General features: G+C 35.0%; 1 protein-coding gene across 1 annotated transcript in view; it reads right to left on the reverse strand.

Annotated features, from left to right (window-relative positions):
* Positions 1 to 19,062, reverse strand: part of TLL1 (tolloid like 1) — a 150,809-nt gene that overhangs the window by 36,549 nt on the left and 95,198 nt on the right. The window contains exons 5-9 of the mRNA XM_063310035.1: positions 18,828 to 18,945; positions 12,202 to 12,380; positions 8,807 to 8,912; positions 7,312 to 7,436; positions 1,655 to 1,770 (exon numbers count right to left, since the gene is read on the reverse strand). Of these exons, the coding sequence (XP_063166105.1) occupies positions 1,655 to 1,770; positions 7,312 to 7,436; positions 8,807 to 8,912; positions 12,202 to 12,380; positions 18,828 to 18,945 (644 nt within the window). The remainder of the gene's footprint in view (positions 1 to 1,654; positions 1,771 to 7,311; positions 7,437 to 8,806; positions 8,913 to 12,201; positions 12,381 to 18,827; positions 18,946 to 19,062) is intronic.

Below are 19,062 nucleotides of genomic sequence, written 5' to 3' on the forward strand. Positions count from 1 at the left end.
ACTGAAGCAAATGGTAGTCTAGCATCACAGCTGTGTGTATTACTGCCAACTATTTCCATGACTGAATAAAGAATTAGGCATGCTCCAGCCCACCCATTGAAATGGATGGACTAAAGCATTGTCAGCACTGTTGGACTATTACATTTTTTCTGAAGAAAAAAAAAGATATATTAGCAAAATGTTATTTTCATTTTCTCATATGCCATAAACTAGTAATTCTGACTCATACTTATTTTTATTATAGGCATGAGATATGTTATGATGATTTGCTTGATGATCAAAGTAAATGACACACTTCATAATAGGATTCTAAGTATAGAATTATTTTCAAAACTCAATTTCTAGCTATTGTTTCCTCAAAATGCAAGCACATTTGCATAACAGAATTATTTGAACTAAAAGAAAGAAGTTACAGAATTCAGCTTTGTTCTTCCATTCTTTATCCTTCTGAGAATGCACAAGACAGGACGAAAAACTATTCATTACATTTCTTTCCCTTGTGTTATGAAATGAATCTAGTCAGCACAGTAGCATGGTCATTCAGTACAGGGAGAAAAAAACAACTTTAAATAATGGAAGATAAAGTATAAGGGAGATGGGATCTCACAGCAGAACCAAAATGTTTCAAAACTGGTAGTTATGGTAACACAACAGCTAAACATGACATTACTTGTGTTCTTGAATAACCATAAAATTATTTTAACATCTGTGCTGCAACTCAGCAAACACAGAAGAACTGGAGACAAGACAGACCAAGAGTTCAAGAGGACCGGATGGTTACAAAACTCCAGAGATAAAAAATCAATCAACATTTGTCAGCACAACTGAAAAATTAGTGGTTATGTAAACAAATTCACTAGTAGCAATGCTGCCTGATGAAGAATAATATGTTACACATTTTCACAGCAGCTCAACAGGAATGCAATGGGATAACTCAAAAAGGTGCTCAGGATTTAACAAAACTAAATAACAACTAAGTAAGCACAATCCTTTCATCGAATGACCAATTTTCAAATAGCCATATGTATCAAAGAAATAAGTAACAACCTTTGATCTGGGAACCAAAAGCTCTTCACATCTCTGGGAGAGCTATGGCCCTGACAGTTGGTAATGGAACAGATGGTCAGGATAATTCTTGGAGTTTGAAAACATACTTTATTTTTCCCATATTAAAGGGTTGAAGCATACTTCTGACTTGAACATTTTATGAATAATCAGAAATTTCTTTTTAAAAAAAATCAGAGCACTTCATTTGCAGACTAGAAATCTGATTCTTTTTAATCCATATGCTATCTACAAAAAAGTAGGATAATCTGCTTTAGAGTCTCCATCAGTGTGCACCAATACCAACGTAACTAAAATTGATGATGGCAGTATGGTAGTATTTTTTCTAAATGTGAAATCACCAGACTGTACTCATTTCACATGAGGTTTTAAGGTATAAATGGATCTGCAATCCTAACAGCAGATCAAAAAGGGATGAAGATGTAGTTCAAAGGCTTTATTTGATGAACCCCCCCCCCTACTTAAAGAAACTCAAGCCCTCAAAGCAGTGCTTCAGTTGTAATGTTTTAAAGTTTCTAATAAAGCAAACCCAAAATAATGAGAATGTTCTCTGTCTTAAGAAGCAAAGGTGGACATCAGAGCAAAGTACCTTTTCCCCAGGAGTCACTGAAATTCTCCATATGCAATGTGTGTATGAAGGGTAACCATTTGGAAATCCTGGAGAGGAAAAGTTGCCTGTGGACTCTTGCAGTGTTTCACCACATGCTGAAAGACATCAGATAATAGAGAAATTGTGAGCTCTCTGGGAGGGTGCTAAGTCAGCATGTTGCTTCTTACTGGGATTCACCAGAGGTAGATGGAGAAATGCTTGTACTTAAATGACCACCCTTTATGCAAAGCCATAATTTCAGAACAGTCTGCCATGAGTAAATACTTTTCTAGATAGTTTTCTTTAAATCAAAATTACAGCAGGCCTTAAAATAGCTCTGCTCCAACCAGGCAAGGAAACTTTCTTTTTTCATTGCAATGTTATAGAGAAAAAAAACACTGCAGAAAGAGCAAAGGTATTACTATGATGCAGGAAATCAATTACTATTTTCATTTAATGACTGTTTAGTCTAGGTTATATGCAGATGAGTATTTATATTATATTTGTTGTGGCAATAATGCTAATATAGGAAAACAGTTACATGTTAGTCATGGGTTTCAAGCAAAACTAAAAAAGGTTGTTGTAGCAGTTTCAAGATTAACAAATTTATATTGCTCAAGTTTTCATGAACCACAATCTACTTCATCAGATGCATGGAACTTTCTGATACAGTACTTCTCTCTCAGTACATGTATACAGCATTCTTGAGCAGGACAACAGAATTAGAGGACAGGCAATTACTGATACAAAAGAGCTTTAACAAAATTACTGTTGGGTGTTAACACAGGCATTATTTATTTATTCATAGAGAAATGTATGAATGAAAAAGAAAGTTTACTGCATTTTTTAAAAAGTGTATGATATGGTGAAGAGACATTTTATATAAAAATCTGTGGAATCCTTAGTGCTGAGATTGGTTGTTTTCTTGTGGACAATTCATTGCCCAACTTCGCAACATCAGATGTTGTTTTTTGATTTGAATTGATTGAATTGAATTGATTGAATTGTTTTTTGAATTTAATTGATTGACTTGAATGTCTGAATTGATCAGACCTTGCCTAGTTGGGAAATGAAACATCTGCAAGAAAACAATCAAGTTCAGAGAGCACCAAGGACTCCACAGTTCAATCCTGAACTACAGATATTCTCTGATTGGTATATAAAAATCTATTTGAAGGTAGATAAGAGCTGAATGGAATGCAATAAGAACAGTATTTGAATGGAGTATAGCATGCATGAGAATAAATTGAATGCTTATTAAATTTTTCAACATTGATCAGGGAGTGAGACACAGATGTGATATCCCTTTGGCTGCTTCATCTACTTGAGATTAAATGTATAAGGAATGTTTGTGGTGTCCTTAGAACCATGCTGGCTGGGAAAATGAAAGGAAGATACAGAAGAACCAGCAAGGCCATAGTCCCCCTTCCAGAATCTGGTAAGGTTATCCATCAAGATGATCAAAGCAATTTTAGTTATCCAGGCCAAAATCTCAACAAATGGATCTAATGGATATTGTACCTGCAACTGATTTGGTATGATAGCAGAATTTTCAGGTTGCAGAAGCCAACATTTGTGTTACCTTAATTTTTAAAATTATACTGAAACATGAAAAGGCCGGCAACTGGCCTTCCCTCTTTCCCGTGCAATGGTCATTATGCAACCTTCCACCTTGTGGTGATATGTTTGCTGACAGGCTGTTGTCCATACCACACTTTCACCCATTTTCATTTGTATCTCTTAACATCAAGCTGCAAAAAATTCCTTCCAACACTCCTTCCCTCTCCAAGAGCCCACACCTACATAAATGCTAAAAGAAGGGTGCCCAACAGAGCGAGCAATAGATTGATGACCAGCAGGCTCAGGAAACTGATGCAATCCTGAGTAATCTGGCTCTGCTAGGAGCACATAGTCCAAGACTTGTTCCCATGAAGGAGCAGTTTCCTAAAGACAGGCAGCTAGCCATATGGTGCAGCACACTTTCCCTCTTATTTGCCATCTACCTGGGCTACACATTAGATTTCTTTGCAGCCACTACTTACATGGGAGGGTGCTAGTCCTTGTAATAGTATAATGTTCAGTCTTCTCTCTTTTATTTTACAGCTATGACAATTATATATTGTTACCTTATTTTGTGATTTACTAATTCCTTGTAATACTTTGTTTCAGCAGCTCTGCATGAATATATTCATTTTTTCTCTTGTGTGGCAATTTTTTTCTCTATTGTTACCCCACCACCGTTGACATAATGGGACAGTGATGCCAGCTCTAAAGCTGGTGTATTTCCTGGAGCTTGTGCTGAACTTGAGGGGGAAATGAGGGATGCACAACGCCTTGGAATACCCATTCCCTGCTTCCTAATATACAGGAGTGTCACAGGGTGTGCAACACAGAGGTGGAGCTTCAGTCGTACCCTTTCCTTTTTTATCTCACCCTGCAGACACTCCTGCTAATATACAACTTCTTAATTATCTTTGTGGGCTTCAATCAATAAGTTGCTTCTTCTGCTGATTTGAATGTCTGCTGAACATCTCACATTTGAAACAATTACTTTGTGACCCAGAATAATGCCATAGACACTGCTTTTCCTTATCACAGTGCAGTAGACAGGTCACAGGTATAATTAAAAACCAAATTAATTCTAAGAGATTTTCAAAGCCTTTAGATGTAACAGAAAAAGGTTCAGCTATTGGGTTAAGATACAACTGGCAATATTGTTCTCTGGTTAATGTTATATTCAGTCTTAACACAAATTTAAACATGACAGCATGTAATAAACTCTATGCTGAATATATTTTATAATGCATTATTATAATTTTAGGATTTATTTTAAAAATGCAAGTAAACTGTCTATAATGCCAAATGAAAATGTCCAAAAGACCAGATTATCATTCTTTCATCTCTGCAGTAAAAGAATCATTGGCTTAGCCTAAAATATTTTCTCTTTCACCCTACGCACCAAGCCTGCATCATATGACATCTAATCAAATATAAGTTGCACATTAAATAATTTATTCAGCACCAGCCATTTTCAGAGTAAATACCATAGCTAATTATTGACAGTTTATTTTTAACTCTGCAATCATTAGTAATTCCACTAAACTGCTGAGGTTGGTATCTTGGGTTTCTTGATGCTGACTGCTATAGAATTAAAGATGTATCGAACTTTGTTTCTAGTCTGAAAGACTTCTTAGGGAAGGAAACGGAACAAAACCAACAGAATAACAAACAATAAAACCACTGAAAGACAATGTCATCAACTAAAAGCAATTCAAAGCAATGTCACCAATACTCATCTACATGCCATTTGCAACACAAATTTGCCAGTCTGAAATGCTCACCTACAGTACAGATTTAAAAGGTTATTTTCCTCAAAAAAAAATTATCATGAGGCATATAATCTGGAAGCCCAAAACAGGCTGGCAATAGATGGAGTGTTGGAAGAGGTAGCACCATTTAAGTGACACATACAAGCACTCGTATAGCATAGCAAGAAGACACCTCCAGCAGTATAGAGAGCAAGAAAAGCTACAGGGAGGCATGTAGAAGTGGCATCTTTAGAGCCACAGTCTTCAAAACTCACTTGTTACCTAGAGACATGGTCCATTGGAGTCAATAGGAGGGTGGAAAACCATAGATTCTCCTCCCTCCCTCATCTATTGCCACATACATAATACAGGGCTTTGGCTACAGTGGTTGTTCTCATCTGGAATCACTCGCCCCCACCAATAGAATTGCTGTGTTAAGTTTTATTCTGATCTGATAATTTAGTTTTTAGTTCATCACTTTTCATTTGAAGGTGCATTGTGTCACTTCCACAGTAGGAATAACTGCATGAGAAATACCAAACTCCCTCTGGCCTACTTAGTTACTTCTTCCCACACCTCCATACAGATCTGAGGGTAGGCGAATTATGTTTTTTTTTTCAAACCTCAATTATGAAATGATTAAAGATGTTGTAATATAACATGAATGAGGATTATTTTTATGTAGGATTGAGATGGAAGATTAATTTATTCCTAATCCATTCAATTTCATTTTTTAAAAGTTATGAAAACTTAAAATAGTGGAAGACAAATATGCTTAGTTTTTTATTTTCCTCTGACTGAAGAAACATCCGTTAAGTTTCAAACCTACATGTTCCTCATCTCTTCACCATCTCTTTCATCTGCAAAAATATCAAAACTATTGGCCTTTAAACAAACTGTAGTGTCAATGAAGTCCTAGTTCAGGGGCCTTTGATTCATTTAAAATGTTGTAATGTGAATAAGGAAAAGTCTAAAAATAAAATTGAGAGCCAGTTTGGTGCAGTGGTTAAGGCTTTAGGTTAGAAACCAGGAGACTGTGAATTTTAGCCCTGGCTTAGGCACAAACCAGCTGGTTGACCTTGGGCCAGTCACTCTCTCAGGCCTAGGAAGGAAGCAATGGCAAACCACTTTTGAAAAACCTTGCCAAGAAAACTGCAAGGACTTGTCCAGGCAGTATCTGAGAATCGGTACAATTGAACGAATTAAACTAATGATGATGATGATGATGAATAATTATTAAAATATCTGACTAGTATTATAAAGACCATAATTTTGAATCCTTAAAAAGTCATTAGATACATTTAGGTTGATCATTATACTCTCAACCGAACCTACTTAAATAAAGTAATTATGAAGTTGAATCGTTTATTTTGTGGTAGGTTGTCAACTGAAATAGCTTATCATTTTTTATACACACATTTGTGAGCTCCTTAATAACATACTGGCAGAACACCACTTGGATTTCATATTGTGCCTCATAAATGCAGTTCTTTTCAGCATGTTTTGTGTTTTTGACATAGTTCTATCATAATACAGCTTGTGAAAAATTTAGAATAATATGCAAAGGGTAAAATCAGTGGAACTAAGATACTGGGTAGACACATAGATGGACACACATGCAAACACACCATGCATGTGTTAGGAATAGGGGGAATAGTTCCTTTAACTTCCCTTCCTAACTGGCACCCATTAGAAACAGCTCAGCTTCAAAATGAGTATCACATAAGTGGTACCTTGCACTGTTCAGATAGGACTTATAGGCAGGAAAAGAAATAAATATATGGAGACAGAGGAATTCTAACCAATTACATAGTTCAGAAAGTGCAGTAAGGTAAGATGCTGAGATTTCAGGGCCACAAGAAGGAATTTTTCTGTAAGAGCCAAAGAACCAAGTTTCAAGGCTTTCTACAGCTGGATTTCTTGATCAAACATTGCACTTATTTTAAGACTTATTACATCTTTAAAAAAAAAGGCCTAGGACAATTGTTTTGCAGAGCAGCTAGATTTCCCTGCTGAAGTATGTTAAACAAATGCATCACCAGTCTAAATATAGATCTGGATTTAAAGTACACTACCTTAAATAAGAAATGATAGAATGAATCATGTTTTTCCCACTGTCATCTCCAGCAAGTGAACAGCTACATTAGGAAAGCACAGAACTGCCTCTTGAGTTGGTAAACTCAGATTCAAGCCACTGATCCCTTAATGCCTTAAGAATGTTTATGATCTCACCTTAATTAACTGCCTGAATAGAAGCAGATAAGAAAACGCCTTATTCAGAATTATAGTTAGTCCTCATTAACTATAGTATAATATGCTTCTTCATGTTTATGCTCTATGATTGAATACCTGGACATCGGTACAGCTTTCTGGCTTGTGCAATATCTCCTTTACTTAATCGTGTGCGCTGGCCAATGGCTGGTCGGATCCCATTATCATCTCGGGAAGGAAGTATGGTATCCAGAAACATACCCCTAAAAATAATTAAGAAACCAAGAAAACCAACTTGTTTTTCATATCAGACTAGTTTTGACTTTATACAAGATACCCTTCAGCATGTATAACCTAGCAGGTAAAATGAAGATCAGTAACAAAAAGCAGCCAGTGAAATGGAAAAGTCAACAATTATAATAACATGTTTATTTGATTAGTCTGGCTTGTTACTGACATTCACACAATAGGTGAAGAAACTACTCTGCTCAAGGCCTTATTCCAACAGCACATCATCTTGATCTTGCCCAATTATTTTAATTATACTTATTTCAACTGAATATTAGGAACAAAAAAATCCACAATACAATTATTGGTTCTCATATTGCTAATTAGTTCATTAAAATCTGCTTCAAAGGCTTTCATCTGCTTTTTCAAAACCGCAGTATATATTTTGTGCGCAATCTTTTTCACAGCTTTTGATGTATGTGAGATTAATGCATTGTTCTGTTTAAACTTTCATCACAGTGACAAACATACTTTAAATATTTATTTATAATAACAGCAAATCTTAGGGCCATAATCAGAAAAGCATTTTAAAACCTTAATCAAAAGAGGCAGTCTTTCAAATTGCAACAAACTGGTTATTCTAAAATGTTAATAATTAAAACCAATCAACATGCAAGAGGCTATTCAAAGGATAGAAGAAGCAACAACATGTCTTTACTTAAAAAAGAATATTTAAGATTAAATTTAATTGTATGCAAAAGATCTGCATGCATTAATAAGACTGGACTGCTATCATTTTATAATGACACATATTGTTTTCTAAATAATTCATTTTAAATGGACATATTATGTGTCCTTCATAATTGAAAAGGTGTATTATCTTCATAGTACAAGTTTTTTGTCATATGGTAGCTGGAACATTACACAGTGTTCCTGTTATTGGCACAGTGATTTTTTTTTCCTATAGAATAGTTTTAAAAATCATTAAGCATGGCTTTTAAAACTTCTTTTTCAGCATTCTAAAAAACCATTCTTCAGTTTGTTACTTCCATAGTCAAGTCAGGCTCTCGTGGTTTTGAAGGCAGTGTCTATAAGCTAAAAATGTTAACACAGTGAGTTCTGTTTGTCATTTCTCAAAATGAGTGAGTGTTCTGGAACAGTAGTTGGAAAAAATAGGAAACAAAACTGCGTGGTTTAAAAAAACTTCCCTTAAAACAATAATCAGGGAAATATTTATGAAATATTTCAATAAAGTCACAAAATGCATTTATCTAGTAGCTCTCCACCAAAGAAGTGCAACATCACACAGCAATTCTGACAACTCCCCACATCAGAACAACATACATAGAATATTCACATTGAAGAATGGAATTATAAAACAAAAGGTATAACCTGAGACTCCAACCTTGAGAAGGTGTTCCTGGCATAGTGCATAATGCTATCAAAATCGTATGGTTCTCCCAGAGAATTCACTTCTCCAGGCTCCATCTTCAAAAAGTTGTACTCCTGACCTGTAATTCATAAGTAAGCTTTCATGTACATTTTTCAGAAGGAAGAAAGGGGAAACAAAATCTGTAACTCCTTTTTTGTTTGGAAATTAAAATTCGAATTACTGTATAATCTGGAGTTGATATAAACAATTTGCTTGCAAAGACTAACACAGAATTCATTGATTAGGATATAGGTGCACAGTTAAGAGCAGCTTTCTAAGTTTTCCTTTAAACAGCATTAACAATGTACCTATTTGCTTAATTACTAATGGACCTATTATCCAAAATGTCATCTTGGTATGCAGCATATGAAGATAACTATTATTTCCTGTCATACTCTGACTTGATTATTTCACACTTACTTTCTTACTTTCTACCATGCATTGTGGAAACATAATTACATTGGTACTGCTTTTGCAATTTTACAACACACATTATTAATTAACAATACAACATACCCCAGCTATTATAGGGGACAGTACCTAGTTGACCTTGCTTAGTACATACAGTAGATGGGAAACCCACCAGAAAACTTCAGGTCTATAGGTTAGACTGGGGAAAAAGAATATCCCTGAATGTGGTAATGACAAACTACTTATATATTGTTGCCAGGAAACTATATGGAGTCAAGTTTGAGTCAAAGACTTTATCTTTTATATGAACCAGACTGTGAAAGAGTTTAATCTTTATTGAAGACTGAGCATATGTACATTTATTTCCATAATTTTTCCATTATTTCTCCCCATCCTCAAACTGCTTCTATTCTTTCTTTTTTCTACCCATAGTGTTCTACCTTACAAGGTATCCTTCTTCATTTATTTATTTAAACAATTTATATGGCCACTTATCCCACTACTCTGTCTCTGGGCAAACAATAAATAAAACCAAAAAACCCAGCAACAATCCAAATAATCAGAAATAATTACAAACCTATTGAGTTCCTTCAGTGTTTGAACTATTTTAACCTGAAATCACTGTATGCAATTTCTGATTCAGTTTGTTCATTCTTTTGGTAAAATGACCATACAAACGCTCTGCACTTAGTGGAAATTATACACAAAAATATGTGCAATTTTGCCAGCATTTCTCTTAATGAATGCATTTATACTCATTTTTTCTAATAAGATTATTAGGAATTATTAGGAAAATGAGTACAAATGCATACATTGAAAGAAATGTGTTTTAAAAAAATGAAAGGTGTTAAAAAATGAAGACGCACCCAAAATATAAGCATTTTATGTAAGGAAACTATATAATAAATTCTGGAGAAATTTGAAAAACAGAAGGATCCAATAGAAGATATATGTAGCTCAGGGTTGAACTGTGGAGTCCTTGCTGTTCTCTGAGCTTCATTGTTTGCTTGCAGATGTTTCATTACCCAACTAGGTAACATCATCAGTGCTGGTGAATGTAGGGTTTGCTCCCGGTTTATTTACAGTAGCTTGCCCTGGCAGTGCTGGCGGGGGTGTGGTTTTCTCCTTGGTAGTTCCTTGATTAGGGTATTGTCCTCTGCTTGACTATTTGTCTGGTGTTAATCCCTGCTTATCTGGGTGTTGGCTGCTGGAAAGGATGTGTTCTGGTCTTTTTGTTTCCTTTTAGCTTTTTTATTGTCTCTTTTGAATGGTGTGCAAATTTGATTTACCTCTGTGTGTCTACTGATGGCTGATTTGTCTGAATGCCAAGCTTCCAGGAATTCCCTAGCGTTTTTGGATTTAGCTTTGTCTAGAACACTCACAATTTCCCAGCTGAAACTATGGCTAAGTCTGTCGATGTGTTGTGAGATTAAGGAGTTTTCATCGTGTCTTCTGACTGCTAGTTGGTGTTCGTGGATGTGCTCTGCTAGTCTTCTGCCTGTCTGTCCTACATAGTGGCTGTTATAGTCCTTACACTGTATGTTGTAGATGACGCTTGTTTTTATTTCTTGGCCTGCTTGGTCTTTTGGTTTACTTAAGACGTTTTGGAGGGTTTAGTTGGTTTGTATGTGGTTGTAATAGTCTGTTAGTTGTTTCTGAGATATTTTTGATGTATTTTATGAAACTGAAGGATAACTGCATTCTACTTTCCATATTAGTTTCAGAAGTGTGAATTATGACAATTTATATTCAAATGTAAAGCAAATAAATTTCTCCCTCTCTAGATTGTGTAAAGTTTATACTAGTCCCTGGATACATAAGTGACTCGATATAGCTAAAACACTGATCCTCACTCCCGACAAGACAGATTCTGTTATTGTAATCTTACAATAATGATAGTGTGCTCATGGTTTGGGCTTTTTGTCTGGACTACCTTGAAGGGCTGATGGTTATAAACCTATTATGCCAGTTCTACAGTACATTATGTGTATGAGATTCCAATCTGTTCAGGATTCAATTACAGGCATTGGTTCTTACTCATAAAGCATTAAAAAGTATTGTAATAATAACCTCCTTGGATATGAACTTGTCTGTTACTTAAGATCTTTGAGATATAAAAATGCCTTCCACTGAGGGTAATGGTGATGGGAAAGCAGTTAAGATATTTTCTATAGCAGCATTACAATTATAAAACTATCTCCCTGAGGAGATTAGATTAACATCAGAAGATAAACAACACATTTTTATTTCATACAGTATTGGTTGGTTTGAAGAGCTAATAGATGAGTCAATTTTTCAGAAGGTTTTACTGATTTATTTTTAATCTTTATTTTTTTAAAAAATGTGTTCATATTTATGTCATAAAAATAAACAAAGTATGTCTTCAATTTTCCTCCTTCACAACCTCAACAACCTGAATAAAAGACCTACAGAATACTTCTACTGGTAGAAAACATGGGCTGGGGGTGGGAAGGGGAGGGGGGAGGAAAGAGAGAATAAGATTTTCACCTACTTCCACACTGTTCCAAAGATTCTATTATTTTCTGGAGCAAAGTTTCAAAGTTACGCGTAGAGTCGCGTAAAAGTAAGATGGGTTGCTTTATAAATCAATCAAACAAACAAACAAACAAACAAAGTTTCAATTTGCACAGAAAAATCAGGGAAGTTAGGAACTTATTAAAATAATATGTTGCCCATTTCATCAGCAGAATTAATTACAACTTTAATCTGCAGGATTTAATGCCTGTATCCAAATCAGCCTCTTACAAAATTTAACAGACCAATTTTCAGTTACCAAAATATTATATCAATAATTAGATGCTCCAGTCCCACATAGCACATCAGTTGCCTTCTAGAGGTTGCAGAACTGCAATTCTTAGAAAGCTCAGTCCTGATGGCAGCTTTGATATATGACATCAACCTAAAATATCTGGGATATCTCCCTAAAATTATCTCACCTGGTTGAATGTTCTCTCTGATGATGGTGACGTGATCATCTCTGTCTGGCCTTGTGTGCTCATGCCAAAATCCTATTACATGTCCCAGCTCATGAACAACAATTCCAAATTTATCACAATTCTTGCCAATAGAGATTGCTTGAGGACCATTGCCCCTTCGGCCTACATAAGAGCAGCATCTGTAATTTAGTGTAAGAAAAGAAGTGAAATCATGTAAATGTGCACTTCCAAAAAGGAGCTGCAATTTGTATTTAGTGTTTTTATTTTCTATTTTATTTTAGGTTTTGTTTTTAATAAATGTTTTATTAAATATATGTATAATATACATATATGGTATATTACAATATATTCATATTCATATTTATATAATGTATTTGTGTCCAGGTGCTTTTGTATGTTGTACATATTTAGCTAGCAGATATCAGTAAATTTAAATGAAAACCAAATGGTTCTTCACAAATTATCAACTGAAGCCTGATCTTGTAACTAAAAGAGTATATGGCAAAAAACAGAAGAGCAACAGTGTGACTCTCATTCCTTCTCCACCCTTTCCCTAGAAGAAAGATTGTGGAATATTTTGAATAATCAAAATATGTTATTTGTTGCTGACAAAGGAAGCTACCATAGATGTTTTCTCCAATCTTACTGTAATTTAAGACCAAACTAGGTGTCATGCTAAAGATCTGGGACTGGCTACCTGGTAGTTACTTTCATTTTTCATAGGTGGGAGTTCCTAATGGGAACATGGTGCTGAAATAAGGAAAATGATTCCTTTTGCCTTGTGCTATTCTGCTGGTTGAAATTCCTCTTCAAGAAGTGGCAGTAAAGATAAATATCATGTCACCTCTAATCTCTTTAAAAGCCATAAAAGCCTACAGAGTTTGGGGTACAGGTTTGGCTAATGTCACAGAAGCTTTTATTTATCACAGAGAAGTCATGTAGAACTAAATAAAGACAAAACTTATGGCAATATTCTAGGCCTAGAATGCCACTTCGTACGGAGCTGACACTTGTATTCTTTATCCACTATTGTTTCCTCACAGTCCCCAGGGAATACTTTTTTATCACCTTTAAGCTCTTCATGGGATAGAAGAATATTGCAGTGGTAGTGCTAATGATATGTAACTTCCCAGTCCACATCCCCTACTCTCTTTTGATGTGGAGCTCTTCAACAGTAAAATTAAAGAATGAAAGCAAATCCTCCAGGCATATATCTGTGTCCTAAACTTTTTCAAGGGCCCTTCGGATTGGAAATTATACTGACATGTAGGATTTACAGCAGAATATTGCAGTGGGAAATGCTTCTTTTGAGGATTCCAGCCAGGTAACCTTATTCTCTTTCGAAATGTCCCATTCTCACATTTTTTCTGAAAAATGTTTTGTACTTCTACAAACCTTGGAATGCCCCCAAATCTCCTGAACCTTCCTCTTGTGTACAGATGATTCATTTTGCTTCCATAAAAGTCCATATTAAGAAAATGGGGTTTCTTATAGGTTGGGTCTATAGCCACATAAATATAATACGATTTTATAAATTCTGAATTGGCTTTTAAGAGGAAAAAAGTAACTGGATATGTGATAAAACACCCAATCACATATTGGAGAAAACACAGTGATAGAAATCGTTTGTTTATGTCAGTTGTGGGAGATGTAAGCTCTACTACATCAAAAGCTGCCATCAGAATAAAGTTTTGATTTAAATGCAATTAATTCATAATACACTGATTCAATACACTAATACACTAATCACAGTCTGAACAACAGCTTAAATTGACTAAATTAAATAAATGTAACATGTATTTACTTACATAACTGATTAAGCAAACATAAAGCAAAACTCCTTTATGTAGAAAATCAATATGTTTTAGCATAAAGATCCCACCAGTCTACTTAAAAGCATGCTATATAAATCCAATTTGCAAAACATTATTTTAAGGTAATGCATAATTGAAACAGAGTTCACTGTATAATGTAGGTTGTATGATACTTTACATGAGATTTAAACACTCTGAAAATGGTTGCTTATGAGCAGCTTCTGACCTATTTCAGATATCCATTGCTTTGTTCAGGTCATGTAGGTCACATTAAATAAAATCACAATAGAAACATTTTAATAAGCATCACATTTAGGAAAATCATTTTAAAGTTAATCATTCTAAGTCCCTAGTACATATAATCTGTTCTTCCCATCTGTCTGCCCCACTATTTCCATCTGCTCCCTGCATGAGTCTTGCAGTTCTCTAGATCAGTAGTGAATACTCAGGTGAACTTCCAAAGGCCTTTCAGATTACAATTTGCAAAAGTTATTTGACAAAAATGCATGATTTATTATAATAAAAGGGTTCAATTATAACCAAAACTATACTAACTTTTAAACAATATGTAATCCTACAATTCATTTAGAAGAAGAGTGAATGATCTAATGTGATTCCAAACTGACCTACAAAAACAATACTCTAAAACATTGATAAAACAGGTTTCATTTTAATTAATATACTGTATTTAAGATGGATATAGGCATAATTTGCTAAATCTCCTATAGAAGTACAGAAACTTGCTTAAAATTGTTATATATGAAAGACCAGCAAGTATGACAAATATTGAACATATCCTAAAAGGGTGTTCTATCGAAGTCATTCTTATAAAACATTAAGGTTAAGATGTAATACAAAGCACGCATCCCTAAAGTTAAACAGTGATTGTGCAAAACAATACTTGAAGCTATAAGTCGAGTGGTGAAGAGAAATTTGAGGGGTCTAGCCTCCAACCCAAATACATCTTCCAGGGAAACAAAAGCACTAACCTCAGCTATACTCAGACACTAGAAGCTCTCAGGTGTGACAAGTGTTGCATGTGATAATGATAGTGAAAGTTTTAAATGCAAAGAATGTTAGCTAGGGCAGGTAAGAAATAACTAACAATGCTTGGGAACCTGAGGTTTCTAGATAGTGGCTAGAGATATGCAGTGGCTTCAGATATGGTTTCTTCAACTATTTGTTTCAACTCACGGGTACCATTTTGCATTTGCACCCACTACCTCACTTATCTCACCTTATTAACACACATATTAACATGCACATGCTGTTACCTAATCAATGAACCAGAAGCAAAATAAATCTGTATTGTAATTTGTATAAGTCTATAAAAAAAAAGACTAACGCCTGCCCGCTTTAGACTTGTCTTCACCTCCAGTACTGATCAATAAGACAATTTGTGCTTCAGTGAAGATGTCCAGGTCTCCAGTTTAAACACACTGAAAAATTATCCAACAGAGACATAAGTTCAAAGTAAACTGGCTAATTTGGATTCTGTGTTTAATATGGGTAGCAATTTTGTATTTGAAAGAAAACAGCAATTGGTAACAATTGTTTCACGTAATAGCCATAACTATGATACATTACTGAGACAATCTGCCAAGTACATTAGTAATTCATTCAGTTAAATGGACTGGGACCATTAAACAGCACTAAGTCAAAAGGTTTGACTTTATGCAAAAGAATATTCTATATAGAAATACACACACACATGTGCACAGACATACTGTACACAGACACATTTCTATATGCAAAACAAAGCTAGATGTACTTGGTCAAATGCCCTCAGGAAACTGTTCTCCTGAGTACAGATATTTGGCTTCCTCCACAAACTTTACCAAAAGTTTGCCAAAGACTTTGACCTCCTTAATGTACATTGTGCCAGACAGCACTTAAAGACACTTGAATCTCTGACTTCATTTAATAATGGTAAGTAAAGTGCAGTATCTGACTGTCTGAATGAAAATAGGGCAACCCTAACATTAAATATGATATTGGCATGATAACCTCTGAGAATTAAATTATAAAGATAACAACAAGGGGGTTTAAGTTGGATAGAGAAATTTGGGATCAAAATCAGGACACTTTTCTTTTTTCTTTTTAATTTGGGCATATGAACCAAAAAGGAATGTATAACCATGTGATTCTGCATGAAATAAAGCTCACTGAGTTCAATAGGACTTAGTCCTAGATAGATGATTATATAGAATTGTAGTTTAATTCCCACTGTGTCATATTACATGTAATTATTACATTATACATATATGTATAATGTTTCAAAAAGTGCTTTCCATCCCAAATTATCAAGTAAAGTATTTGACAGTAGAAAAATCACATGATTAAATACACAATAATTTCATTACCATCAGATTTCAGGGTTTTTTAAAAAATCAAATATATCTATATGTTTATAAAATTGTGAACATTTTTATTAACATTATGCAAACATTTCTTTTTTACTTTTCAAATTCAGAATTTTGCTACAGTTTATAAGAAAAACATCCTATGATTGTAGATGACAGAGAGTCACAAGGGCAAAGTTCTTTGTGGAAGGGAATTTTTTGTGTTTACCATCAGTAATTGCTGAAGGGAGTGTGTTGAATCTAGTCAGAGCAATGCTTTGCGACATCTATTATTTATTAAACTTTGGCAATAATTAGCTGGCTTGGTGGTAAAAGACAGTCTCAAAGACTAAGGTAGCCTTGGTGCTAAACTGATGTCATGTTGCCATCCTATATCAAGGATCCTCTTCAATGATCTTTTTGCTTGGTTGTATTCCATCCTTTGTATTGCCTCATTAGAGAAGCCATAGGTTGCCACTTTTTCTCTAATGGATATCTTCCAAGTGGATTGGAAGTTATCCCTGTTAACGAGGGATGTCAGGCCTGTTGGGTTAAATAGTAGTTTTAGCCTGTAATTAAAGATAACAATCCAGATCCTGGTTTCTATCCTTGTAATTCCTAGTTCTAGCCTTAAAACTGTGTTAGATACACATCTGTGGACCACATAACATCTGCTAAACAAGACACTTGCTTTATATGGCCAAAGTTTTCTCAATCAGCTCCTGATATTATATGGCAAATTGAATCTTAGAAAGCTGTTACCTAGTTACCTTTGGAATTGTTTCCTCCAATCAGATTCAACCTAGTCTGGGGCATCTCTCCTATGAAAACTGTTAATAATGCTTCTTTTCTAGGAAATGAGAAAAGCCAAGGCCTGGAGGCATTGCACTTTTGGGATGGCCTCCTCTTGGAGGTGAGATTGATTCCATTAATAGTAACCTTCCAAAAATTAGTTCAAATCAAATTATTCTAGGAAGTTTTGTGGTGAATTGTGACATCATCAGGGTTGTGCTACATTTTTATTATTATTGTTACCTTCAAGTCAGCACTGACTCCTGGCAACTGCAGGAACAAGTCCCTGAAGTTTCCTTGGCAAGGTTTTTCAGAAGTGGATTACCACTGCCTGCTTTCTATGGCTGAGAGAGATTGACTGGCCCAAGCTCACCCAGCTAGCTTTGTGCCCAAGCTGGGGCTAGAACTCATAGTCTCCTGGTTTTTAGTTTAACCACTACACCAAACTGCCTCTCTATTTTAATTTTAATTCAGCTTAATTTTAACTTTAATGTACTGTGGGCACTTTATTGTTGTATTTTGTAATCGTTTTGAACTGCCAAGAATCATGAGATAAAAGTTTAATAAACCAATAGATACACACATATGAAGTATAACATCAATTGTGATATGGGAAAGATTTACCATTTAAAAGAAAATGGTTTAATAAAATCTCACCAGGTTTGCCCTGTAATTGGCTGCAAAGGCATACTATCTTTATTAATCATGATCATAACTGTTATACTGTATATGTAATTATGCTTAAAACAGATGTGAGTATCACTGAGAGTACAACAAAATGAAAACACAAGTTCAGTGATGTTATGACATACAGTAAATCCCAGCTACATTTATTTGCAGCCCACAACCTGATACAAGTATATAGGCTGCGGATTTTGTGTTATGACATGTTTTGTCACTTCCCTCCTCTTAATTTCCCCAGTGTACACCTGAAGGGATACTGCAAATTAGTTATCAATCCATAAAGAATTGTAAAAAACAGTTAGGTTTGAAGATATACATGCATACATATACCGTATGCATACTAAAACATGCATACAAACACAATTAAACTTTTTAAAGCAATATAACTTTCCAGTGAAATATAAAGACATCTTCATTTGAGTTTGTGGGAACTAGTCAGTCTACAAGTTTCATTTTAAAACAGAGCTCTCAACTGGCAGCAGCAAATTATAGGCTAGACTGCATGTTTATACCTAGGTGCCTTACCACAGGAAACTGGAATTTATGGCTCTTTGTTCTTTTCCTATTCTGTGCTTCCAAGCATAAAGCAGATAAATATATAAAGTGTGTGTGCATCATATTTGTTAAGCATATGACACCGAAGTAACATTAAACATTAACATTTTAATAGCATAACTGCTTAGTTCTCAATTCATGTACAGAGTAAAGGGGTGACCTTGACAGAAATATGCAAGAACCATTAGCTAGGCAAAAGGGACTGAAACATTCTTTAAGTCCTGAGAAACAAGGTAATATTTAGAAGCAGCTCAGATAAATGTCTCCCTGATTCATTGGCGCATAAGAATGAAGTACAGCACCATCAGACTTAGAAGGTTCTGTGATTATAGCTTATCTCAATAAACTGTAGTTCTGGCCTGTGGAGTTGATTTTCTGGTCTGGTCCCCCTGGTGGGGATGACAATTCATTAGGATCAATATCTTTTATATCAACTTACCCACAAGGCCTGTATGTAAACACAATGTAACTTTCTTCATCACTTCGCTCAATGAATGTAACACAGGTATATTTTTCCCAGTGTCGCATTGCCTGCTTGAACATTGCTCGCTGGCTGCCTGAAAGCAGAATTTGTAATGATATAACAAATTTCAAAAACAAAAAAATCGTGTCACCCCAACAATATTAAAGTAAAATTTTCTACTTTGAAACAAATGACAGCAGGAAGGTTCCAA

This window comes from Candoia aspera, chromosome 8, assembly GCF_035149785.1.
Source record: "Candoia aspera isolate rCanAsp1 chromosome 8, rCanAsp1.hap2, whole genome shotgun sequence".
Taxonomy (NCBI): Eukaryota; Metazoa; Chordata; class Lepidosauria; order Squamata; family Boidae; genus Candoia; species Candoia aspera.